At 36.2% G+C, this 27,844-nt stretch overlaps 1 protein-coding gene and 2 long non-coding RNA genes across 3 annotated transcripts; all 3 read right to left on the reverse strand.

Moving 5' to 3' along the window:
* Nucleotides 1-27,844, reverse strand: LOC127865017 (V-type proton ATPase subunit S1-like). Its single transcript, XM_052404871.1, has 9 exons — nucleotides 27,680-27,844; nucleotides 13,597-13,723; nucleotides 13,272-13,349; nucleotides 12,336-12,555; nucleotides 9,463-9,545; nucleotides 3,943-4,172; nucleotides 2,821-2,865; nucleotides 2,193-2,451; nucleotides 1-1,179 (listed from the first exon to the last, which is right to left on the reverse strand). The coding sequence occupies exons 1-9, from the start codon at nucleotides 27,811-27,813 to the stop codon at nucleotides 943-945; spliced, it is 1,413 nt and encodes a 470-aa protein (XP_052260831.1). The 5' UTR covers nucleotides 27,814-27,844; the 3' UTR covers nucleotides 1-942.
* Nucleotides 6,703-7,341, reverse strand: LOC127865059 (uncharacterized). Its single transcript, XR_008042462.1, has 2 exons — nucleotides 7,001-7,341; nucleotides 6,703-6,844 (listed from the first exon to the last, which is right to left on the reverse strand). It is a non-coding gene; the product is annotated as an uncharacterized LOC127865059 (long non-coding RNA).
* On the reverse strand, nucleotides 21,829-26,110 carry LOC127865068 (uncharacterized). Its single transcript, XR_008042471.1, has 2 exons — nucleotides 25,338-26,110; nucleotides 21,829-23,274 (listed from the first exon to the last, which is right to left on the reverse strand). It is a non-coding gene; the product is annotated as an uncharacterized LOC127865068 (long non-coding RNA).

Consider the following 27,844-nt stretch of genomic DNA (forward strand, 5'->3'; position numbering starts at 1 on the left):
CTCTTGATTAAATTTTATTTCAAAAAGCCTGTTGGAATTATTGTTATGATAAGTGTCAATAAAAGAGAAATTTGAACAGATAACACACACAAACTCTAAAAATGTACTTTCATTTGAAAGTCTCTATCCGCAAAACTGATTATCTTATTTTTCTCCGAATAATGAAATCTTTCACACAAATTATTAAGCCCGATATTTTCCTGACTCGTACAATTTGAAGCACCCGACCTCTTATTGATGACAATTTTCTAAATTTCAAGATGTCTTGATAAGAAAATCATCAGAATTTCACTAACATCATTATAACTAGGATTCTTAATTTTTTTTTAAAGATTTGCTTTTAAGGTTTTGTTTATTAAACAAATACAAAACACAAATTTGTTTGAAATTTCAGACTTTCACTTTCTTATAGTCTGAAAATATTCAAGAATTTTAACAGGACAAAGAAGTTGGATTATTTTCTTCAACATTGTTTTCATGAGAATTATCAAACAAATGATCCATGTTTATTCACCATTTTCAATTTTCTTTAATCCTGCAAATACCACAATTTCCTTCAAAATAAATTTAATAAATAAAGTTTGACATTATGCAAATCCAAAGATTTCATACATCATATTAAAGATTGATTTGTTAAGCCAGTCCCTAGCTAAAAGAAATTAATCTATAAATTCAGACATCATACGAATATCAAATCTTTATTCATGAAGTCTTCTTGTTGGAAGTAAGAGAGATAATACACTAATACATGACATGATTTTTTCACCAAGTAAATCTTAATCCCCATTTTTTCATAAGAATTTACACATGAGCTTTTGATTTGGACATCATGCAAATTCCCACATTATTAACGAATAGAAAGATTTTTCATTTTCCAAACCCCACGAAATTAATGAATTAATTAGGACAAATCCCCTTGAATCTCGTCATTTCACAGCCCGTCTACTCGTTGACTGTGACAGTGATCGTCTTTCCCTTGGGGTCGTCAAAGCGGTCCATGGTGGTGATGTTGGAGATCATCGTGATGCCGTAGAAGAGCACCATCATCAGTATCAGCGACGACAGCAGCCCCATCCAGATGGGAATTGTGAAGAACTCCACACACTCCCATACGTCTGCAGAGAATGTAGTGTTCTCGTTGGACATGTTGCGTAGCGTGGCATTGAACGAGATGTCCAGCTGTGAATAGAATAAGAGTATTCAGTGTTAAAAGTTTGTAGTTATTACATAAGCGTAATAACAAGCAATACATTACTGATATTAATCACATGATGGTAATATTTAACCAACCAATTGTTTGAGAAACAAAGCCTTTACTATCAAATTAGGACATTTCAATTATACAACTTCTATAATAAAGAAACTCGAAGGAAAAACTTGTAACCAAGATGGCTGCAAGTAGGCCCATGTAAATTTAATTGTGAAAAAGCAATTTAGGATTTTATCCAAGAAGATACTGAACCAAACATGAACATGTGTTATTTATACGTGTATTAATTGAACACTTGATGCACAAGAAATGTTAACAGTCTAAGATGGATGCAAGATAGCTATCTGGAATCTGATAAACGCCAAATATAATATCACACCATATCACCTGTTGAAATAAAAACCTCAGAATTCTACTTAAATTGAACTAATTTTAAATCAATCAATCAGCCATTTTAAAATTATTTCAGTCATCAGTTTTGATTTTTTTTTCAAACATAATTACAGGAAAATCAAGAAATGGAACTGCAGCATCCCAACCTTAGTTTTGTGTGAGGGTTTTTAAATTTTCATATTTTAGAAAAATTACTATGCAGACATGAGGGAGGTGGTGGTTAACAAAAGAACAAGCAAATTCGTTGAATTGATATCCCCCGCCAATATGCTTCTGGACACAAAAGTGTTATATTTGACACTCAAAAAAGCATTTTTTCAAGATACAAAGGGTCATAACTCTGTATTAACAGATGGTGTACAATGCCATTTGGCGTGCATCATCATCTTATCCATATATATACTCATACTTAGTTTCAATGAAAACCCGTCAAAGCACTTCCAAGATATGGTTTCGGCCGGACAGATGGAAAGACAGACGGACTGAAAGACGGTCAGTGCCAAAACAATATCCCTTTGCCTATGGCGGGAGATAATTATCAGTTGTGAAACACAATCTGATTTTTGACGGCCTTAGCCAGACAACCCACCTGGAACCTGTACAGGATAAGCTCCACAGCATCTACATCTCCAGCTGGGATCGTGTTGTTGTCAGTGTAGTTGCGAATGCTTGGCTTTGGGACCAGTTTACCGCAGTGGTAACAGTAACCCTTCAGTGACTCAATGTCGTAGTCCATTGACAGGTTACTGAGATTGGCATGTTTGGGTCCATCCTTTGATACCAGTGAAAGGCTGCCTCGCATGGACTTCCATTGTGTGCCCATGTTATCTGTTTTGATTAGAGCGAAACTGAAAATGAATGAAAAGGTATGTGAAATATTCCTGGCTACAATTTTTCTTATAAAAGCCCATGCGATATCTAGAATTATATGAGAATTATGAACCAAAATTATAAATCAGGCTTATAAGCCAGGAAGCCATGGATAAGCAGATTTTAACAGAGTAGTTCATGTTCATGCCCTTAACGTCCAAATAATTGTTCAACATGCATTAAATGGTTATTTGAAAATTACTTTGTGTTTCCCCTTGACCTAACCAAATGTTCAACACTTCACTGCATACACATTTAATCTTTATAGTAATTTTATATTATAATTAACATTTTTGCATACAAAATCAGCAAAAGGTCAGTAAGGGGATAAAAGAGAAAAAGAGCACCTGATTGTGGCTGTCCCATTTGGACTGTCAAATTTCATCTCGATTCTGAAATGAAACAGTAAGTTAAACATAAGAATTGGTGTCAAAAAAGCTTATTTCACTAACATTATAATATACAATGTACTGTGATAACAACAGCAGGCCTTTTGATAGGTTAGGTTATTCACAAATCATACAGAGTGCTTCTAAAAAGAGGGGGGAGAGCCAATCTCCAATCTGGCGACATTTTACTATTGATCTGTTCAATTAACAAAATTATCTTTTTGTCTCATGCTTGTAATGAAGGCTTTTATGCATAATGACTTCATTAAATAGTTGAAAAAATACTTAAAATTTACACAGATTTGCACAATTGTATTCACCAGTCAAGATGGGAGGTAAAAGGGAAACAACAAAGGGGCAACAAAATTAAATCACTGGAGAAGACTCATCTGCCCATATGAAAAATGACATCAAGTTTAATATACCCCAAATTATTCATACTATTAACAGCATAACAGTTTGAATGTATAACACAATATTCACAAACATGCCAAGGGGATCATTCATCAAATAATTATTTCAAACAATGAAAACATTATTTGACAAAAAAAAAATAAAAAATTGTGTTTTAAAATTTTGTTAACAGAAATTATATTCCTCCAGACAGTTTACACAAATCAGTCCCTGCCTGGTCCCAATAAAAACATATTTCGAAATTAAAAATTAAGAACATCCTGGTAATTGTACATACAAATAAGTTACTGGGACCTACTGGAAGCAATAACTAAATAATCAGAACCAACTAATGAAATAATGAAAACAAGAGCTGTCACCATAGGATGACTTATGCCCCTATAAACGCTTGATAGAAGTTATGAGCTTTTTTCGAAACCTAAACGCAGATTTCGAAACCTAAACGCGGACACTAAGTTCAAGGTAAAGTTCAAAGGGGTCAAAATTTGTGTGTGTATGGAAAGGCCTTGTCCATATACACATGCATGCCAAATATGAAATTGCTATCTGAAGCTACATAGAAGTTATGAGCATTTTTCGAAACCTAAACGCTAAGTGTGACGGACAGACAGACGGACAGTCCGATCACTATATGCCCTCCTTCGGGGGCATAAAAATAGAACCTACTCGATGGACTCGTTGACAAGGCTGCTGGACACATTGGCCTGGTCAAATGTCCACTGGTAGTTCTCCTTGGGCTGCTTGTTCTCTTGGACCGCACGTGTAATGGTTAGATTCACCGACTTCATGAAGATGAGGGCGTTTTCTGATGACCAGAAAGATCCGGTGTAGTTGTCGTTTGTGGCCCCTTCATTGGCAAGTAGTCGGCGGCCAGAGTGGACATCAGAGGCTGATATCTGCAAACATACCAGTCATGTTCTGGCAAAACTGGGCTGAAAGCATGTGCCTTAAGTGTCGTCTTAGATTATCAGCGTCGACACTTTCAGTCTAAACTGGATTTTGCAAAAAAGACTTCCTTTAAATGTAACATACCATAAAAGCGGAAAGTGTTGTCCCTGATTAGCCTGTGCTGACTGCACAGGCTCATCTTGGATGACACTTAACGCACATTGATTGAGACCAGTTTTCCCGGGCTAGGCTCATACAAGTATTACAAGTGATTAACAGTTAAACAGCATTTATTAATAACTGTTTTTAATACTGTCAATTAAAAACAATTTGGATTTCTGAAGAACATGGACATGAGAAGGGAATTAATACAGATCTAGAATCGGGTCAGAATAAGGATCTAGGATACAATTTGATCTCAGACTGTCAGAGGTGTCACTAAATTCTGGCAAACTTGAAATATTGGAAGAGGGAGACTCACTATAGAAATTAATTATTTACCAATCTGAACTTTCTAAATAACAAGAGCTGTCAGAGGACAGCGCGCTCGACTATTCCAGTGCTTGACAGTATAACATAAGCCATCATGGAGAGGGGGGGTATAATGTGGGTGTGTGGTCATTAAATAGATGATCTTACAAAAAAAAGATTTTTTTATTTTTAGGGGGGGGGGGGATTCTGAGGTGGGGCGTGGGGGCTGGTTTAGGTGGAGTCCATTGTGGTATGTCAGGTAAGTGTTGTTTTGTCACAGTATGAATCAAATGTGATCATAAATAAAGAAGTTATGGCAATTTACGCAAAAATGTATTAATTTGACCTTGAGAGTCAAGGTCATTCAAAGGTCAAGGTCAAACTCAACTTGCCAGGTACAGTAACATCATGATAGCAAGAAAGTATTTGAAGTTTGAAAGCAATAGCATTGATACTTTAGAAGTAAAGTGGATCTTAACACAAAATTAAACAAAATATTCAAAGTTACAATGACAAAAAGGGCCATAATTCCATTTAAAAGCCAACCGGAGTTATGCAACTTGCCCTGTACAGTCCTCTTAGATAGTTAGCGAGTTTCCCAAGTCTAAAATGCTATAGCTATGATACTTTAGGAGTAAAATGGACCAAAACCAAAAAACTTAACCAAATGTTCCATTATCTATTATAAAAGGGGCCATTATTCTGTCAAAATGCTTGATACAGTTGTCTGCTCTTGTTTATAGATTGGGGTCATGTTGGTAAAGAAGTATGCAAACAAGGGCTGTTTGTAAAACATGCATGCCCCCTATATGTGCTATAAGTTGTAGTAGTAGCCATTGTGTGAATATGTTTTTTTGTCACTGTGAACGGTGGTGGTGGTGGTGGTGGTGGTGATGGTGGTGGTGATCGTGGTGGTGGTGATCGTGGTGGTGGTGTTCGTGGTGGTGGTGGTGGTGGATCATTTTACTGTGTTGAGTTTTTCTTCGAAAGGGGGCATAACTAGGTAGAGATAATGCAACCTTAATTTCATTTTTGCCCGATGTTTATTGATACAATGCATTACAAAAATGCAGTAAGCCTTACATTTGGTAAATTTTAAATAAATTAGAAGGGAGGCAAATGCTGTAACAAAAAGAACATGCATTAACGGTAGTTATTTCCCTTGTTTGAACCACGCTAAATCCTTAAAATGCCTATTTCCAGTAACTGTGACCTTCACCTGTGACCTTGACCTTTGACCAAGTGATCTCAAAATCAATAGGGGTCATCTGTGAGTCATGATCAATGTTCCTATGAAGTTTCATGATCCTAGGCCTAAGTGTTCTTGAGTTATCATCCGGAAACCATCTGGTGGACGGACCGACAGAGCAAAGCAATATACCCCCTCTTCTTCGAAGGGGGGCATAAATATGAAATTAATATGTCAAAGGACCTAGGAAATATTTGAGGTGGTACGCAAACTTTAACATAGATTTTTCAATAATATGCGAATTCTACGTGAAACAAGAGTGCCAAACTGTCACAAGATACGCCCGTTCGAAGGTTTTGGACACCATGCTCAATGCTTGAAATGCACTAAGTGACCTCAAGACCTAGTTATTGACTTGGCATGACCCATATTTGAACTTGACCTAGATATCATTTAGATGTAACATCTGACTAAATTTGGTGAAGATCAGATGAAAACTACTTCAATTAGAGAGCGGACACCATGCTAAATGCTTTAAATGCACCATGTGACCTCGTTTTTGACCGGGCATGACCCATATTCGAACTTGACCTACATATCATCTAGACACAACTTGTAACCAAATTAGGTGAAGATCAGATGAAAACTACTTCAATTAGAGAGCGGACACCATGCTAAATGCTTGAAATGCACTAAGTAACCTCGTGACCTAGTTTTTGACCCGGCATGACCCATATTTAAACCTGACCTACATATCATATAGACACAACTTTTGACCAAATTTGGTGAAGATCGGGTGAAAACTACTTCATTTAGAGAGCGGACACCATGAAATCCTTGAAATGCACTAAGTGACCCCATGACCTAGTTTTTGACCCGGCATGACCCATATTCCAACTTGGCCTAGATATTGTCTAGACTCAACTTCTGAGCAAGTTTGGTGAAGATCGGATGAAAACTATTTGAATTAGAGTCCGGACAAAGTGGCGCCGTTGAAAATGCACTAATTGACCCTATGACCTAGTTTTTGACCCGGCATGACCCATATTCGAACTTGGCCTATATATCAACTAGATGCAACTGCTGACCAAGTTTGATGAAGATCGGATGAATACAATTTGAAATAGAGTCCGGACAAAGTGGCCCCTTTGAAAATGCACTTATTGACCCTATGACCTAGTTTTTGACCCGGCATGACCCATATTCGAACTTGGCCTAGATATCAACTAGATGCAACTGCTGACCAAGTTTGGTGAAGATCGGATGAATACAATTTGAATTAGAGTCCGGACAAAGTGATGCCTTCCGCCCGCCGCCCGCCAAGGGGTTTCACATAATACGTCCCGTATTTTATACGGGCGTATAAAAAGGGCCATAATTCTTACAAAATGCTTGATACAGTTGTCTGCTCTTGTTTATAGGTTTGGGTCATGTTGGTAAACAAGTATGCAAAATATGAAAGCAATATGTAAAGGGACATATTTGGGGTCATACACAAACTTTAAAATTTGCACGCTAACGGGAACGCCAACGCCGGGGTGAGTAGTATTGCTCCACTATATATATTTCATATATAATAGTTGAGCTAAAAATGTATAAATTGGAAAAACTCAATAATCAAACCTCAAGTAAGTGCTTTGGATTATTCACTTATCTTTACTAAGCTTACATGGCTGGTGCTGGTCAATTAACAAGAGGGCCAAGATGGCCCTTTTTTGTTCACCTGAGAGGAGTTGGTTCATTCAATTTTTACCAAACGTCAAACTTGACCTAGATATTGTCCAGACAAACATCCTGGTCAAGTTTCATCATTATTGAACCATTATTGAACCAAAACTCTGGCATATGGAGTGATTTTGTTTTTGTAAGATTTGACCAGGTGACCTTTATTTTGAGTTGACCCCCCTTACTAAACATCAAACTTTGCTTACAAAAATAAATATTATAACCAAGATTCATAAAATCTGAAACAAAATTGTGACCTCTTGAGTGTTCACTGGCGGCCATGTTTATCACTGATGTGGATCATTTTTCAAACTCGTCCAAGATATCAATAAAACCAATGTTTTGACCAACTTTCATGATGATTGGGCAAAAATTGTGACCCTAGAGTGCTTACAAGGTTTCTCTATACAGGTAGCTAAATAAGGAAAACTGCCCCCCCCCCCCCGGCAGCCATGTTATTCAACTGACCGGAACCATTTTCGAACTCAACTCTCATATCAAGGAAACAAATGTATTGACCCAATTTCATGAAAATTGGGCCAAAAATGTGACTTCTAGAGTGTTCACATGTTTTCACTCTATACATATAGAGAAAAATGCCCCGCCCACTGGCGGCCATGTTTTTTCACCGATCTGGTCCATTTTCGAACTCGTCTGAGATATCAATAAAACCAATGTTTTGACCAACTTCCATGATGATTGGGCAAAAATTGTGACTTCTAGAGTGTTTACAAGGTTTCTCTTTGTAGCCAAATAAGGAAAACTGCCCCAACCACTGACAGCCATGTTATTCAACTGACAGGAACCATTTTCAAACTCAACTCTCATATCAAGAAAACAAATGTGCTGACCAAATTTCATGAAAATTGGGCCCAAAATGTGACTTCTAGAGTGTTCACATGTTTTCACTATATACATATAGAGAAAAATGCTCCGCCTACTGGCAGCCATGTTTTTTCACCGAACTGGACCATTTTCGAACTTGTCCGAGATATCAATTAAACCAATGTTTTTACCATCTTTCATGATGATTGGGCAAAAATTGTTACTTCTAGAGTGTTTACAAGGTTTCTCTATACAGGTAGGTAAATAAGGAAAACTGCCCCCCCCCCCCCCCCCGCAGCCATGTTATTCAACTGACCAGAACCATTTTTGAACTCAACTCACATCTCACATATCAAGGAAACAAATGTTCTGACCAAATTTATTTCATGAGAATTTGGGCAAAAAATGTGAATTCTAGAGTGTTCACATGTTTTCACTATATACATATAGAGAAAAATGACCCGCCCACTGGGGGCCATGTTTTTTCACCGATCTGGACCATTTTCAAACTTGTCCGAGATATCAATAAAACTAATGTGTTTACCAACTTTCATGTTGATGGGGCAAAAATTATGACTTCTAGAGTGTTTACAAGGTTTCTCTGTAGCCAAATAAGGAAAACTGCCCCGCCCACTGGCGGCCATGTTTTTCAACGTATTTTTAAATCAACCAACATATAATTAAGACAAACATTTTGACAAAGTTACATGAAGATTGGGCATGAAATGTGTCTTCTACAGTGTTTACAAGTTTTTTCTTTTTTTTGACCTAGTGACCTAGTTTTTGACCCGGCACGACCCAGTTTTGAACTCGACCGAGATTTCATTGGGACAAAGCTTCTGACCAAGTTTCATGAAGATCAGACAACAAATGTGGCCTCTAGAGTGTTTACAAACAAATGTGGACGGACGGATGACGGACAAAGACCAGTCACAAAAGCTCACCTGAGCAATCAGGGGAGCTAAAAACACAATAGTTGAACTTCAAAAGAAAAGCTGAACAGCTGAACAAAGTATTGGAATTATTTTCCTGATTAATATGATTTCAGAAAAGCAGGGTCATTATAATGAATGACTGGGTTTCAATACCTGAGAATCTTCTGCAGTATAAACAGCGCTAAACTTTAATCCACGTTTCTGCATGTGACGCATGCAGTGCCCGATGGCAGCATCTGAAATAGGATTTCATGTCTATGACACTAAGTCTTTTCACAACACCTCTCTTTATTAGTATTAAAACGATTGGGCCAACAACAAAAAATATGTTGTTCCCCTTCCTTTTAGGCCCACAAAAATAGCCATGACTCAAATTTGTGTTTTTTAAAGGTGGTTAAATAAGAGCTGTCAGAGGACAGCGCGCTCGACTATTCGAGTGCTTGACAGAATAACGTAAGCCATCACGGGGAAATTGTCAAATATTAATAATTTATTAGACGATATTTAAAAAATAAAAAAAGAAAAACAAATAAAAAAAAAAATTCGGGGTGGGGGGGGGGGGGGGGTGGGGGGTGTTGAGAGGGGGGTATAATGTGAGGTGTGGTAATTTATTAGATGATGTTTAAAAATATATATTTTGGGGGGAGGGTGGGAGGTAGGGGGGGGGGGTTTGGGTGAGAGGGGGGTATAATGTGGGGTGGGGCAATTTATTAGATGTTGTTAAAAAAAAAAATTGGGGAGGGGGGTGAGGTTGGGGGGGGAGGGATTCTGGTAGGGGCGTGGGGTATTGTTTGGGGTGGAATCCATTGTGGTATTCAGGTAAATGTTGTTTTGTCAAAGTAATAATAAAATGTGATCATAAATAAAGAAGTTAAGGCAATTTAAGCAAAATGTTCAATTATCTAAGTGTAAAAGGGGCCATACTTATGTCAAAATGCCTGATACAGTGGTCTGCTCTTGTTTATAGGTTGGGGTCATGTTGGTAAACAAGTATGCAACATATAAAAGCAATATGTCAAAGGATATAGGAAATATTTGGGGTAGTATGCAAACTTTAACATAGATTTATCAATAATATGCATATTCTAATAATACAAGGGGCAATAATTATGACAAAATGCTTGATAGAGTTGTCTGCTCTTGTTTATAGGTTGGGGTGATGTTGGTAAACAAGTATGCAAAATATAACAGCAATTTATCAAGGGACAATGAAAATAAATGGGGTAGTACGAAAACTTTAACATTTGCTGCATATTCTAAGTGGAAAAGGGGCCATAATTATGACAAAATGCTTGATACAGTTGTCTGCTCTTGTTTATAGGTTGGGGTCATGTTGGTGAACAAGTATGCAAAATATGAAAGCAATATGTCAAGGGACAAAGAAAATATTTGGGGTAGTACGAAAACTTTAACATTTGCACGCCGACGCCGACGTGAGTAGGATAGCTCTTCTATATATATTTCATATATAATAGTCGAGCTAAAAATAAATTCAAATTAGATTAAAAAATTCTAAAGATACATAATGAGTTATAATATAACAAATTCCCAGAACATTTTGATCATACAGAAAAGCACAAAGAACCACTCTTTGTTTAACTACTGATGCTAACAAAACTTTTTGATAATAGCCACAAATCAGTAAAAACAACTGATTTATTGTGCTTACCAATTTATTCCACTGAAAAGGATATTTGTGAAACAAACAGCAATACAAACGGCTTAAGTTGTTGATAATTATATAAAAATAAAGTATGTCAGAAAAACTAGTGTAACCAGATTTAAAGTTTAATAATCAAAAGTTTAGTCATGCATTTATTCTGACATGTCAGAATAGTATACTTGTATACCTGTAAGTTACAATCTGTTACATTTTAAATTTTGTAGTACATGTACAATGTGTTTAAACATAGAGTAAATTATTTTCATATAGTCAGGAAGGGGAATCAAACATATTTTTACTTTTACTTCTGAATAAAAAACTTTCAAAAACTACTTATACCATTCACAATTTACTAAAAACTTTTACACCAACTCATGCCCTGAAAATGAACTTGTCCAAAAAAATTAGACAGGAAGTGCAACAGTAAAACAAGAGCACTGCATAACGGGTGCCACGCTCGGCTATGGGTGCAGTTTTGAATAAATGAAAGCTTGTCAGATTATTTTTTTTAAAGGTCACAGTGACCTTGACCTTTGACCAAGTGACCCAAAAATGGGTGTGAGTGACCTTGATCTTTGACCTAGTGACCCAAAAATGGGTTTGGCATATAGAACTCATCAAGGTGCATCTACATATTAGTTTCAAAGTTGTAGGTGGAAGCAATTTGATTTTAGAGCCAATGTTCAAAACCTTAACAAAATGTTAAGGTTTTAGCACGACCCGGACGACGAGCTGGCTATGACAATACCTTTGGGTTTCTCCGAAAACGCCAAGCTTATTACCTACATACAAGTGAGAAATTTGATATTCATGTTCTGGATGATTATTTTGACAGACTGATAAATAAATTATGATATATCTCCTGAAAACTGTTCAAATACAGAACATCAGTTTTCTTAAGTTTTTATTTTTATCTGTGCCATTGAACATTTAGAATGACAGACAAACATGGAAATTCATGATGTTTTCATGTGTTATTCTTATATAAGAAATATGAACATTAAATATTACATTTTCATCCTTATGTTGACTATGGTAAAACTGTCTTAAAGGATGATAATCATTTTAGGCTCAGCTGTTTGTGCTTGTTAAATCATGAGCATGCTACACATGTTGGTACCAGTACCTTTTTCTACATGCCACAAAAACTTATCATTCAAATCTTAATCTTACTTCATGTTAAAAACCATATGCAAAACTGCAATTGCTTTGATGAAACAGCCAGCAAGTCTTATTTTTTTATTTCAATTTCTTATTTTGATGAAATATTGGGTCATTAGAGGACAAAGTCATGTATTTACTGACAAGGCAATTTTAGATTAATAGATTAAAATACAACATCAAGATCACTGAACATTCGTACCACTGGCCTGGAAAGATCCATACTCATCATGTTTGGTCACTGGTGGGAGATTCACAACAATCATATAGGACTTGCTGGGATCTAGGTTCAAGGTCTGCACTTCATCAGGGTTGTCTACCTTGATGACCTCTCCAGTGAAGGAGGTAAAGAGCGTCTCTATGGCGGAGGTAGGGGAGCTCACTGTGGGCAGCTGAATGGAGTAGCTCTCGTCCATTGCAGTCTGTGCAATAATTTGAGAAGAACATTCAGGACTGATGCAGTCATTCTCCAAATCAGCCAGAGACAACATGAACATGTTTGACCCTTGACCTTAAGCATAAACCTTGACATTTGTCCAAGGGTCACATTGCTTTAGTATGACCCATTTGTGTAATTATTTTAAATAATGCATAATGTCCAGAAAAGATGTATAATACTTAAATTTCATCTCTAAGTGTGAACTTTACCTTGGCACTAGATAGAGCTGTTTCTGCACTGTTTACATTTATGGTAAATAATTTTAAAATTTCATGGTGAATGATACAGTATAAGTCTGAGCAAAATGTTTAAAGGGCATATTTAATTGTCTACCTTTTACTGTGACCTTTACATTTGAACTTATTAGACAGTTGTTACATGTTACATGCTCTCTCCATATGGCAGAAGTTAATAATAAATTATTTTGAAATTGCATGATAAATGATGAAGTAACTGATTCTACAAGCTGTTAAAATAGCCATGCTTGTCATGTGAACGGTGCATGTTAGTACGACACTTGTTATGGCACATAAGGTGGAAGCCTTAAAGTTGAAATAATTTGTAACACACCATAAAATAATTGTTATGAAACTTAAATGACTATATCTTTAAATATTATCATATTTGTTATGCTTTTCCTTATATACGCATTTGTAAAATGCATGTTTATTTGTTTCTATCAAAAGATCACAACGATACCTTGACATTTTTGAAGGCTCCCCCATCGCTACTTGGGTTGTACACATCAGCGTGCTTGGTGAAATCTTCTACACTCAGCTGAAAAAGATTTAATTGCCACCTTAAATACAAGTCAGTGAGTCAGTGAAAAATACAAGTGTGTAACAACAGTTTCTCTTAATCAATGCTTAATATTAGAAACAAAAATGCAGCTGAATATCTTTAATCAGTGATGAGAATTTGATAAGCTGCTGTGTCATTGTTCTCCACTATCAAAGGATACCAGGTGCAATGTGATAAGCTGAGCCAGATGACAGTGGCTAATATTATGAAGGCTATGTTGTACCTTGTTCTGGACAAAGACCACCAGCGAATGCTCTGGGCTGGATGCTAGAGGTTTCAGGTAGGTGTCATGGAAGTTGTCCACTGATACAGTGTTGCCAGCAATTCCAGCTGGAAGGTCACTCATGGGCCTGAAAACAAAAATATTGCGTAATGTCAACTATAGTCAAACGTGCTAAAAAACAGCACAAGCCCTTACCAGTCCCTGTGCTGGTGCATTTTGAATAGCCTTGTTTAGAATAGTATTTCAATAAGCAAGAGTTAAAACAAATGTTGCCACTGAGGCTTACCCATTAAGACAACAATGTTTGTTAAATATGTTTTCCCCCAAAATGCAGACAAAACAAATATTACAATGTACACAATTTAACAAACACGCTTTAGTGTTCTTGTTGTGTGAATGATGATTAAAACAGACTTAAATTAATATATTAAATTAGTTTAGCTTTAAATATTTTGCATTTGACATCAGTTCAATGCTATTTCAGTAAACTGTACACAGATCCACTAACATATAAATCAAATCGTATTTGTCTGTTTCCATTTTCAAAAGATGCTCATTTTAAATGCTTTCACTTTGCGAGTAGACTGACTCCAATTTTCCAACTCTGGTTTCCAAGACATACATGCACTGTGCAGATTTCTAACAAATATTTGTTGTTTGTATAAACAACGTAGTCTTGATCGTAAATTGATGCACACATCAAATTAAGCCCTACTAACCATATGCTATCCGCATTTAATTTGATTGTTATAAAGTAAGATTCACTTATATTGAGCGTTGCTTAATTTCGATCACTTTGTTTACACTAACAATGTTGCTCTTGTGATGACATTACACACATGCGCTCAGAGTATTTTGTTTCACTAAACATAACAACGCTTGACAAAAGTTTCGCGGTCGGAGACATATGCCCCCAAACAGGGCTTTGAACTAGTAACCCCAATTTCAATAGGGGTCATCTACTGTCCAAGGGCAATGCACAGTTTATTACTTTTTCAAGTCTCATCAGATACATGTGTTATACAACATATATAATACAGGTATTCGACGTATAAAAAAATAACAACTTGTACTGGCCAATCTCAATCAGATTTACAGGAGACTATTATACACAAATAAGTAGTAAACACATGTGAGGTATCAACCCAGTCAGTCAATTTGTTGACGAGTTATTGATCCGATACGATTTTCACACTTATTTAGACAGTGACCTTCGACATAGTGACCCCAATTTCAATAGGGGTCATCTACTGCCCAAGGCCAATGCACATTTGAAAGTATGGAGCCAATCGGTCAGTTCGTTGATGAGTTATTAAGCGGAAATGATTTTCACTTATTGCAACAATTACCATGACATTTGACCTAGTGACCCCAATTTCAATAGGACACATCTACTGTCCAAGTCCAATGCACATGGGAAGTTTCAAGCCAATCGATCAATTTGTTGACAAGTTATTGATCTGAAACAATTTTCACACTTATTGTGATAGTGACCTTTGACAAAGTGACCCCAATTCCAATAGGGGTCATCTACTGTCCAAGGCCAATGCACATTTGAAGTATCAAGCAAATCCGTCAATTAGTTGATGAGTTATTGATCGGAAACAATTTTCACACTTACAGGTATTGTTACAGTGACCTTGACCTTTGACCTAGTGACCCCTATTTCAATAGGGGCCATCTACTGTCCAAAGCCAATGCACATGTGAAGTATCTAGCCAATCAGTCCATTCGTTGACGAGTTATTGATCAGAAAAGAATGGTTCTACCAACAGACAGACCGAATGACATCCAGCGAAACAATATACCCCCTTTTCTTCGAAGGGGGGCATACAAATAAATACGGACAAGACTAAAATGAGGAAAAACAAGTATAGTTGCAGTGCTCCAGCTAGGATTTGAAAAGGGCAGGGGGGTGGGGGGGAGGGCTATTTTGCCAAAAGGGCACTTTCAACTTGCAGAATTTTGACAAAAGGGAAATTATGAGCATGTGGTTGTATCAGAAATGCTCCCTGTTGCATATTTATTTTTATGTTATTCATAATTGTTAGAATATAATTGCCATTATTACATGTATTAAACCACGCAAATAAAATGTCTACAATGAGGAATAAATAAATTACTATGTAATTAGAGATTTATAAATTATATTGTATTACAGGGCTTTTCACCTTTATATAACAGGGGCCGAAATTCCGCCCCTTCCCAATTGAAAATATGGTCATTTTTCCAAAATTGATAGAGGAATTTCCCAAATTGTAAAAAACAACAACAAGAAGGCCTGAAAGTCCCAAAGTTGCTCACCTGAGATTCAAAGGAACTGATCTGTTCTGTGCAGCACAAGATGTCATTAGAACAAAATGTTCTTACCAACTTTCATGACTAGTGAACACCCTGGCAGCCACGTTTTTCAACAGACCAGAACCATTTTCATACACATCCAAGATATCATTTAAACAAATATACTGACATGTGTTTCCTTAAGATTCATAAGTCCATATAAGGAAAAATGCCCGCCCACTGGTGGCCATGCAGGTGTTTTTATCTGAGTTTGGGGAAAGGGCCTGGCCTTTTTTGAGGGTAAAAAAAATCGGGCGAAATGCCGGATTTGGGGGGAAAAAATCATGCGAAACACCGGATTCTGGGGAAAATAAAGAAAGTCTTAAATAATCAATTTAACATATTTTGCTGTTTTTAAAACAAATTCAAGGCAACAGATAATTTAATTATGCAATATGTTATATTAACTTCACTGGATCAGGTTAATTTATGTATTTAAAGTTAAAAAAAAATATTATTTTTTAGGGGAAAAAATGAAGTTTGGGGGAAAATTTACCTGCTGAGGGGAAAAAAAACGAGGGGAAAGGGCCGTTTTTCGGGGGTCCAAAAGAAGGGAAAAAAGCCCTGCCATGTTTTTCAAGCAACTGGAACCACTTTGGAACTTGTCCAAAATATCATTGGGACAAATCTTCTGACAAAGTTTCATGATGATCGTAAAATAAATATGGCTTCTAGAGTGTTAACAAGGTTTAAATATAGCTATATAAGGAAAATTGCCACGCCCCCTTGGCGGCCATGTTTTTCCACCACCCGGAACCATTTTCCAACTCTTCCAAGATATCATTGGGACAAATCATCTGACCAATTTTCATGATGATCGGACAATAAATGTGGCCTCTAGAGTGTTAACAAAGTTTTACTAAAGAATGATATATAGCCATATTAGGAAAATGCCCCGCCCCTGGTGGCCATGTTTTTTAAGCAAACGAAACCATTTTCAAACTCATCCAAGATATCATTAGGACAAATCTTCTGACCAAGTTTCATGAAGATCGGAAAATAAATGTGGCCTCTAGAGTGTTAACAAGGTTTTACTATAGCCATATAAGTAAAAATGCTCCGCCCCCTGGCAGCCATGTTTTTCAACCAACCAGCATCATTTTTGAACGCATCCAAGATATTATTGGGGTGAATCTTCTGACCAAGTTTCATGAAGATCGGACAATAAATGTGGCCTTTAGAGTGTTAACAAGATTTTACAATAGCCATATAAGGAAAAATGCCTCGCCCCTTGGCAGCCATGTTTTTCAAGCAAACATAACCATTTTCGAACTCATTCAAGATATCATTGAGATCAATCTTCTGACCAAATTTCATGAAGATTGGACAATAAATGTGGCCTCTAGAGTGTTCACAAGGTTTTACAATAGCCATATAAGGAAAAATGCCCCGCCCCTTGGCAGTCATGTTTTTCAAGCAAACGTAACCATTTTTAAACTCATCTAAGATATCATTGAGGCCAATCTTCAGATCAAATTTCATGAAGATTGGACAATAAATGTGGCCTCTAGAGTGTTAACAAGGTTTTACTATAGCCATGTAAGGAAAACTGCCCCGCCCCCTGGCTCCCATGTTTTTTCACCGATCTGGACCATTTTCAAACTTGTTCGAGATATCAATGAAACCAATCTTTTGACCAAGTATCATGATGATTGGGCAAAAATTATGACTTCTAGAGTGTTCACAAGGTTTTTCTATAGCCATATAAGGAATACTGCCCCGCCCCCTGACGGCCATGTTTTTCAACGGACCAGAACCATTTTTTAACTCAACCAACATATCATTTAGACAAACATTTTGACAAATTTACATTAAGATTGGGCATCAAATGTGACTTCTACAGTGTTAACAAGGTTTTTCTTTTTTTTACCTAGTGACCTAGTTTTTGACCCAGCATGACCCAGTTTCGAACTCAGTCGAGGTATCAATGGGACAAATGTTCTGACCAAATTTCATGAAGATCAGACAATAAATGTGGCCTCTAGAGTGTTCACAAGGCAAAATGTTGACGACTGACGACTCACAACGGACAAAAAGCGATCACAAAAGCTCACCATGAGCACGTTGTGAGCTAAAAAAAGACCCTATTTAAAAAACTTCTCAAAACACGGTCTTCCCAAAATGAGCAGTTATCGCGCATGAAATTCCCAATTTGAAAGGCCTCTGGCCTCTTCCCAATTTCCTGATGAAAGCCCTGTATTAAAAAAAAGTTTTTTTTTCATAATAAAAGGGCAGGGGAGGGCTTCGGGAGGGCAGTGTTTGGCGCCCTTCCATTTAGGCCTAGCTGGTGAACGGAGTTGCATGGCAAAGTGAGGCAGACGACTGTGCTAGTGTTAACACAACACTTTTATGTATTTGATGTATTTTTAAGAAAATTAGTTAACTTTATACCGATTCTAAGATAATGTTGCATGGAACATGTGCGCGCACATCGAGAAAATAGGGAGATGGTGATATACACATTTTCAGTAGGTATACCCCGTCCCGATTGGATGTTTATTGAATCAAATCTTTTAATAGTTAAATATTAGTCAAAATTGTATTTGAACAAATAGCAAACGTGTGTGTTTTTGCAATTCTGGAGCACTTTTAGATGTCAATGTTGCTCAAAGGAAGATTGACCGATAAAAGAGAAACTTGTTAAATTGTCAATAGAAGTTATAATAAAGTTTAAATTACTGTTTCAGTTTGTATAAATATGTTCAGTGAATCGAATTTTCAAAGTTTTGTTGGCCTAATGCCTTTTGCGATTGAGTACTCTCGCTTTTCTGATGTGACGTCTAGATACAAAGTTAACAACGCGCCTAGTGAATGTTATTTGCAGGTGTGTATGGAACAATCGGCTTTGCATGGTAAAGCACGCTGTAAATAAAAAAATTGGCATGGATAAAATGGGAATCAAATTAATCGTTAAAGGTAAATCGTTTATTTAGGCATTGTTTGAATAAATTCAAAAATTATTTTCCTTGTTTCCTTAACGCTTGATACATGGTAATCGGAGGATATTTGTCATTTTCGCCGTACATTGTAATCTCCCTTCTGATTGCCACCATCTTGGCAGTGATATATAGACTATGGTATCCGGAGAAGTGCCCCCCCGGAGAACTGCCCCCTTATTTTAAAGGTGGCGGAGAGGTGCTCCCCATCAAATCGGTAGGGGCGGAGAACTGCCCCCCTGTCAGAATTTAGTAGGCGGATATCTGCCCCCCCATCAAATCTGTAGGGGCGGAGAACTGCCCCCCGGTGTCATATTAGTTATTAGTTACGTAGTGAAAACAATACTTACGGGTAATTTTACGTTATCGCCGTACACATTTTATCCGGTAACAATTTAATTTCAGTACAAGTATATTACCATTTATCGAACTGAATAACACAAATTGTCTAGAGGCATGTGATAATACTGTTTAAGGCCCTTGGTACGCATCTGCACCACTCACTATACATGAATTCCTTGTAAAAGTCGTGTTTTAATAAGAGCGCGAAACATAGTCGAGATCCACACAGGAAACGCGTGCGTGTTAATACTGGCAATGTGTTGCAACTAAATATAGACGTGCAACTCGGTACTTATGGAGGAAAAGTTACATCGGAATTAATTTACATTATAAAGATAGTATTGACCCATGGAAAAAAAGTTAATTGACATATAAAAAAGTAAATTAATAGGCAAGGCAAAGGCAATAATTTAGCTGACTTGAAGAAAAAAGTGAAGTGAAGTTGAATTTATAAGCAATTTATTTATGTTGTTTAGTTAATTCATGTCTTCTAGCACCTTATCCGTCGGTAGCATCGCCAGACCGTCGAGTCGTCCGCAGTTTGCATTTTGAGCAGATCATGTCGACATGCCAAACAAACAAAATCGGTAACAGTTGCTTTAATTAGCAGCTAATAAGGCAGGCAGAGAACTTGTTACCGTTAACAATAAGTACCGCGATCTTTTAATCTTTTAATTGGTAGACCGGACCGACCTTAATTGTTAAGAACTTGTTAGCTTTGAATAAAGCCGCATACGGGTTTATTATATTGAACCGTCCAAATCCGTAATTGGCGAAAACAAACAAATAAATTATTGTTTTCAGCTGGCATAATGATGGATTAAATTGCATGCTAATTGTTTGTTTTTATTACGGGGAAAATATCAAATAATTCAGCCGCGAAAACTTTTTATTAGCAAAAAGTTATTTGTTTTTCTTTGTTCACATTGACGAAAATCACGTGATTATAAAGTTGGCGACGTGACGACGTCCATGCCGAGGTAGGTATTTTATGCCGTTTTATAACTTTTATTACTTGTACAACTTTATATTACTTTTGAAATTTCACTCAATTTCCATACATAATAGCAAGAAAGTTACTGGCGTTATTGTCATTATAATACTCGCTTTATATATCACCGCTATTTCTTTAATTAGGGGGCACTTCTCCGGGTCATCAATTCTGACAGGGGGGCAGTTCTCCGCCCCTTATTAATCAGCAGGGGGGCAGTTCTCCGCCCTATACAAAAACAGTGAGGGGGCAGTTCTCCGCCCAGTGAAAAATCTTTCTATCTCTGGTATCCTCCGCAATTTAGAGATGTGTGAATAGTAAAGTATATTTGATATACACTGTAACTCCAATATAAAGCGCTCCGTTATAACACTGAATCCAATATAAGGAGGGTGCTTGGAACCCATTTTTTCTCCAACCTTCCGTTTGATTTCTGATTCAAGTCCGTATTATGCAACTCCATGTATTTTCAGACAATTCAAAGATGGCGGCAATGACATGTTGATTGCTTTATTCAACCGTCCGTTGAACCGATTATAATCGCCTCAAGGTTAAACAACACCGACAGCTAATTGGTGTTAATCTGTTGTGTAATGTCAATGCGTGTCAGTGTTTATTCCATGTATTCCTCATTAGAGCGGTTCAGTGCGATAATTTCCATAAGTTAAGTGCAAGCGGGATAGTTATACAATTAAAGTAATTCAAAACGATTGAAACATTGTTACTTTGATATGGTTGCAGTTTGACTATAATATGATAATAGGTGCTACCTAATTTACGGGCAAAAGCTTATTTGATGTTTGTTAAAGATAACACGGGTAACATATGTCTGCACATTATCATGCAACAAAACATTCAATTTCTTTACAAAACAATATGTAATTTAGCAAAGCAATAAAATATAATTTGTTCAAATCTTAAACAAGTTTATGAAGCTATGCTTTTTGTATAGTAACCCCTTGTACTGTTTTCAAACTCTTAAACATGTATTTCATTTTTTGTTTACATTTTTCAAAACAATGTTAGAATTAAAAAAAAAAATCTTTCCATATGCAGGGATGCCATTTATGTTTTAGGGCGAGATTATTTCTATAACGATTTTATTTAATTTAAGCATACAAAAGAATGGTGTCGTACTTCATTATTTTGGTCCCATGTCTAAATCATCGACATCGTAAATGTATCCCCTGCATATGTAAATGAAAAACTTTTTGTACTTAATTAATGTTAATAAACATATAAATGCAACAATGCTTGCGGGAGTGTTTGCGTCTATCTTGAAAGAAGTGCATAGACCTCATTCACTGCGAAAAAATTACACGGACCAGAAATATCACCTTTGGCTTTGGACACAATATTCTTTGCATATCTTCCGCAGTTAGAGCTTATGTCATGAAATGTGGTAAACTTATTGTATTTTTCTGAATCCTAAGGAATTAACAGTTGGTAAAAACTATTGCTTATGGCATACACAGAATGAACATTACTAGGTTGGTGCTAAGGAGAAAATACTAGCAGCAAAAATTGAGGTTTATGATGAAGACCCACATCACAAGCTTAACGCTAAATATATGAGTGTACCTGTCACTTAATGTGTGAGACAAAAAATAAACAACAACATACTTATTATCACGAATTTACTTGATGTACTCAACAAGAATTGTTTTACCAGTAAATAATTTACCAAACCATATTTAAATAAAATATAATCAAATATTTTTCACCTGAATTTAATTACATTATTTCGTTTATTTTCATTTAATTTAATTCATTGACATGTTTTGAAAGTAACGATATTCAGTCATTATGGAATGTGGCATTAAACATATAGACAGCAGCTGCGTATTGCATGTGAATGAGGCAGTTTCCACATGAATATGATTATAAAATAACAACCCGATTATTAAACTGCATGTACATCCCAATTGATTAAAGTCATGTTTTTGTATGTGCAAGCTCGTAAACAAAATAACACATTCAGTTTGTTCATTTATACCCTTATCTTCTCGCCCTTGTTTCTGTGCACTCAACACATGTAGTATTAGACACACTATTATGAGTTTGCATATATTCGGTAAGTTCCTACCACTCGTTTGTTAGTTAAAAAACACGCTCAGTCATGGCACTAAATGTCAATGAGTTGACTTCATCAAAGATGTAGAACCAAAAAAAAAAAACTCCACTCATCCAGTACGCCTTCTATGAAGAAATTATAACAAGCAGTCATCAAATAAAATGAATACCGTATCCTACACTTTCGCTTCTTATATGGTCTTCAAAAAATTAATCAGAGACAGTTGACAAGACTAAACTTCTGCTTTTCGCTTATTTGCAATTTTTTCAAAGGGTCAGCTTAATAGGCAAAATAATAATGGTAATACACATGGTCTCAGGTGTGTCAAATGAATTTTTAGGCAAGGATTATTAATTATAGGTATACGTTTACAACATACTCTTTTGTAATAAAAATATTGCAAAGTGTGCTACTGGCACTGCATTATGCACATTTATATTTAAGCAAAAATTAACATTCATTTATATAATAAACAAGAAATCTGATACTTAAAAACAACTAAGTAGATATTGTTTAATGTACAATGTATTACTCAAAGTCATCATCACACAATGAGACAACACAATGGTCTCTAAACAGAGTGTGCTTTTTAATTGTGGCATACATTTTATGAATTAATACTAGTAATAGAAATACAGAAAAAAAACATCTAGAGCTGCCTGGGAACTATCATTTTTAATATCAACAATTCATTTGACATGCCTGATTGCAAATTGTTAATTTCACTATTCTTTCACATTGTTTTCACACCTGATATTTGTTATGCTGTATATTATTTTTGCTTACTGACATACAGAGTCTCTTCACAATAATTGCAGTTTCTTTACAGTCCACTAACGTTGAACAGTACAGAGTCACAATTGCTAATGTTTCAGTCCCGGTCAAGCTTTATAGGTCCAGAATTGCTTCGTTGTTGAGTACAAAGCACGCAGTCAGTTTTGCTCAGCAGAATGCTGCATGGAATGTGTGAAGTCCAGCATTTTACAGAGCAGCTTCTAAAAGAAAACAAGAGCACCGCCTTGCGGGTGCAGACCGCTCATCTATTTTCTTTTTAAAGGTGAAGGGACTCTCATTTTCAATCACAAAGGAGGGAGGAGTGGAGTGAAGAGGGGTGTATAGTGTGGGGTTGTGGACATTTATTACATTATCTTCCAAAAAAGCGAAAAAAAAAAAAAAAAAAAAAAAAAAAAATCGGGGGGGGGGGGGGGTATAGTGTGAGGGTGTGGTGATAATTTGTGAGATGATCTTAAAAAAAAAATAAAATAAAAAAAATCAAAAAAAAAAATTTGGGGGGTGGGGTGGGGTGGGGGGGGGTGGGGTGGGGGTATAGTGTGAGGGTGTGGTGGTCATTTGTGAGATGATCTTAAAAAAAAAAAAAATAAATAAAAAAAATTGGGGGGGGGAGGGGGGGAGGGGGGGGGGGAGGGCACGGGGGATGGTTTGGGTGAAGTCTATAGTGGTATGTCAGGTAAGAGTAGTTTCATCAAAGTATCAATCAAATCTAATCATAAATAAAGAAGTTATGGCAATTTTAGCAAAATTTAATAATTTGACCTTGAGAGTCAAGGTCATTCAAAGGTCAAAGTAAAATTCAAGTTGCCAGGTACAGTAACCTCATGATAGCATGTAAGTATTTGAAGTTTGAAAGCAATAGCCTTGATACTTCGAGTGGATCGAAACACAAAATTTAACCATATATTAAAAGTTACTAAGTCAAAAAAGGGCCATAATTCCGTAACAATGACAACCAGAGTTATGCAACTTGTCCTTTTACTGTACCCTTATGATAGTTTGTGAGTGTTCCAAGTATGAAAGCAGTATCTATGATACTTTAGGGGTAAAGTGACCAAAACATAAATCTTAACCAAATTTTCAATTTTCTAAGTATAAAGGGCCCATAATTCCGTCCAAATGCCAGTCAGAGTTACATAACTTTGCCTGCACCGTCCCCTTATGATAGTTCATAAATCTTGCAAGTATGAAAGCAATAGCTTTGATACTGTAGGAATAAAGTGGACCTAAACACAAAACTTAATCATATTTTCGATTTTCTAAGTATAAAAAGGGCACATAATTCTGTCAAAATGCCAGTCAGAGTTACATTACTTTGCCTGCACAGTCCCCTTATGATAGTTAGTAAGTGTTGCAAGTATGAAAGCAATAGCTTTGATGCTTAAGGAATAAAATGGACCTAAACACAAAACTTAACCAAAATTGTCAATTTTCTAAGTATAAAAAGGGCACATAATTCTGTCAAAATGCATGCCAGAGTTATCTAACTTTGCCTGCCCAGTCCCCTCATGATATTTAGTAAGTGTACCAAGTTTGAATGCAATAGCATTGATACTTACTGAGAAAAGTGGAACTAAACGCAAAACTTAACCAAAATTTTCCATTTTTTAAGTATAAAAAGGGCACATAATTCTGTCAAAATGCACGCCAGAGTTATCTAACTTTGCCTGCCTAGTCCCCTCATGATAGTAAGTAAGTGTACCAAGTTTGAATGCAATAGCATTGATACTTTCTGAGAAAAGTGGACCTAAACGCAAAACTTAACCGGACGCCGACGCCAACGCCAACGCCAACGCCGACGCCAAGGTGATGAAAATAGCTCATAATTTTTTTTCAAAAAATAGATGAGCTAATAAAAAAGAATCCATAAAATGTACATATAAATTTCTATTGTCTATTTCCAATGTGTTTGTAAGCACAGTTTGATTTTTTACAGTTTGAAACAGTTTGGTACGAAAATGATCGAGTATGAGTCGGAGATGCAATATCGTTTACAATCACAACGTAACTTAATACATCACAAAAGAAAGGGTCTTTAGAATAATCACGTAGAATATACTCAAGAAATAACTCCAAAACTTAATAAAATGATAACTTTTATGTTCCATTATTTTGACTGAATAATAATGACCTTAAATTTAAAATTGGCGAAATTTTGTATCTGCCGAAAACAGTTCCCATGTTATCAAAGGTAATCTTTAGCAATATTATATAGATTGATGTTTTATGTAACCAAACACAATATTTTAATTGAATAATGACTTACCAATCGAGTGCATTCCATTAATTTATTAAATTTCAACAATGTAAACATCCACCAGAGTATGTCAGTTTCAATTTTTACTTCTTAATGCCGTATTGACGAAAGCAGTGACGTCACACAGACATGTATAGTTGTCGACGAAAGAAACGCGGTCATTCATGTTGTGAACAAATTAAACTTTTAAACAATTGTTTATTTATGTAAAGGGATAATATTAACTATAGAATATTGGGTTCATTGAAGAAGTTAATTCGAAACTAATCTTATTCGGTATGGTAAACCGGAAGTACGCAAATAATTTAGACGGGTTATCTTTTTGTCAGATTTTGTTTACAATATCTAGAGCAATTTTCAATTTGCAATGCATTATGGGAAACAGGAAGTGTCACACAGGGAAGCAAACAGACGTATTTTGATCGTAGAAAATCATAATACAATAACATAGAGTACGATTCGCTACTTAATAATTACTGCCATGCCGTATTATTTCACGAGGAATGCATCTACGTGTCATATAGCGTTTGTCGAAGTGTCTATGTGCTCCAGCGCTCTATGATTTTCCATCGCGAAAATAGGTGACGGCAGAAATTATTTGACTTGTATCCCTATAAGGTAATGTCTCTTTGTATTTCAGAAAAGTGATACAAATAAACGGTCAACGCCCGCTTCGCGGGCTTTTGCCCGTATTAAATGAGCGGCTGTGAAATATACTGCCTACTGTTTAAAACAACTTTTTCTGTCATTTCATTATCATTCTAGTATTATGTCATTTAATCTTTCAGTTCGTGTATAAGAAATTAAATAATGCAGACGATTTATTTACATGCGAACGCAGTGTACCGGTAATTGTAAACAGAGTTTCACTTTCATTTTCGCGCGGTATCAGAAAGTCCCAGTGAAACACGTTTTTTGCATGCGTATGACGCAATACAACAATTTTTTGTACATGAGTCGTATTGCATTCAATCTAAATTTAAAGTCGCTCGTCCAATGAAAGCTCTGCCCCATAATGCACTGTACACTTCTGAAAATGGCATATATGCGTACGGTTGTGTTTACGAATTTCTTAAACATATATCGTCATTAATGTTCAAGATTATTATTTTTTAAGTGATGTTGCAATTTTATTGGATTATCGGATAAATGTGCACATAAGAAAAGCGGTATGTATACTGTTATTGATACGATTGGGTTTATATGCATGTATTTGCGTCAACACAGCATGGCAATATTATTATATACATGACCTATATTATAGGCTATTCTATACCTGTTTTTTTTATAGCGCCCTGCAGTAAATGAGCTCAAAACCTATAACGCGGATCTGTTATAACGCTATTTCGCGGCTTGGACCCCATTGACCGCACTATATTGGAGTTACAGTGTATTCTGCTACACGTGCGAACCAATACTTAAGTAAGTTGTAGATTTGAGACAATTCGACACGCTTTGCTCAGGGTTTTTTTGGCCCGATTTATAGCCGAAATTCGGCTATGTTCCCAATCCCAAAAAGTTAAATTTTTTTTTTTAGAAATAAGAGTCTGATGCGTAATTTTTCTCAATTTTAATGTAATTTCATCTAACAAAGTATTATATGATTTTTTTTTTAATTTGAATGATTATAAAGAGTTATGTCAAATTTAGTATTTCAGTAATCAGTGGACTTTTCGTGTGGAAAAAAAAAGGCTAATGAATTTATTTTCCCAATTTCATGAAAATGCGGATAAAATTCCCAATTCCAAAGCCATGGGCTATCTTCCCAAAAAGTGGGAAAAAACCCTGTTGCTGGAACTCGTTCTCAACATAATTGTGTCTAACATAAAAATCTTCTTGGGTTATTGAGAAATTGTTGCCTTTTTTTTTGGGGGGGGGGGGGATTTTGGTCAGATTTAGGGGTGATTTGCTGATTTTAGTGATAGGGAAGCAGCCCAATATCGGCTGTAATTTCTAGCAAAAACGGCTAGATTGCACTTTACCGGTACGCAGTTGTTAACCACTATCGACAAAGTGGGGGTTGGGAGCAGTAGCCCCCAATACTTAGATACTAAGGAAATATATTGGATAAAAAGGATTATTTGGTGTTGCGTTATTTGTTAGGTGTTGCGGGTTAGGGTACACTTTTCCGTTCTCTTTCATGTACCGGTAAAGTGCAATTGCCCCGCAAAAAAAAATCAATGACTATAAATGTTTAGACAATAGACTTGTGCAGGTATTTTAACAGCATATATAGAGAGTTTTTGTTCACAAATCTTGATGATATAAAACTATAAACAAGTGACATTTGTTGAAAGATTATCTGAAATTGAAAACTTGTAAATCTGTCAAGTCCGAGACAAAATATTTACCTGCTCGATGACCATATCAATGCGGGGCTTGAAGCAGCATCTAAAGTTCTTAAATTCGCAGCAAATACGATTAAAAGAAATACATTCGACATTGTGACAGTCATCTGCTTAACTCTTTCCACTTCCGGTATCATGTGATGAAACGAGGAAATAAACGGTAAAGCT

This window comes from Dreissena polymorpha, chromosome 1 (assembly GCF_020536995.1).
Source record: "Dreissena polymorpha isolate Duluth1 chromosome 1, UMN_Dpol_1.0, whole genome shotgun sequence".
NCBI lineage: Eukaryota > Metazoa > Mollusca > Bivalvia > Myida > Dreissenidae > Dreissena > Dreissena polymorpha.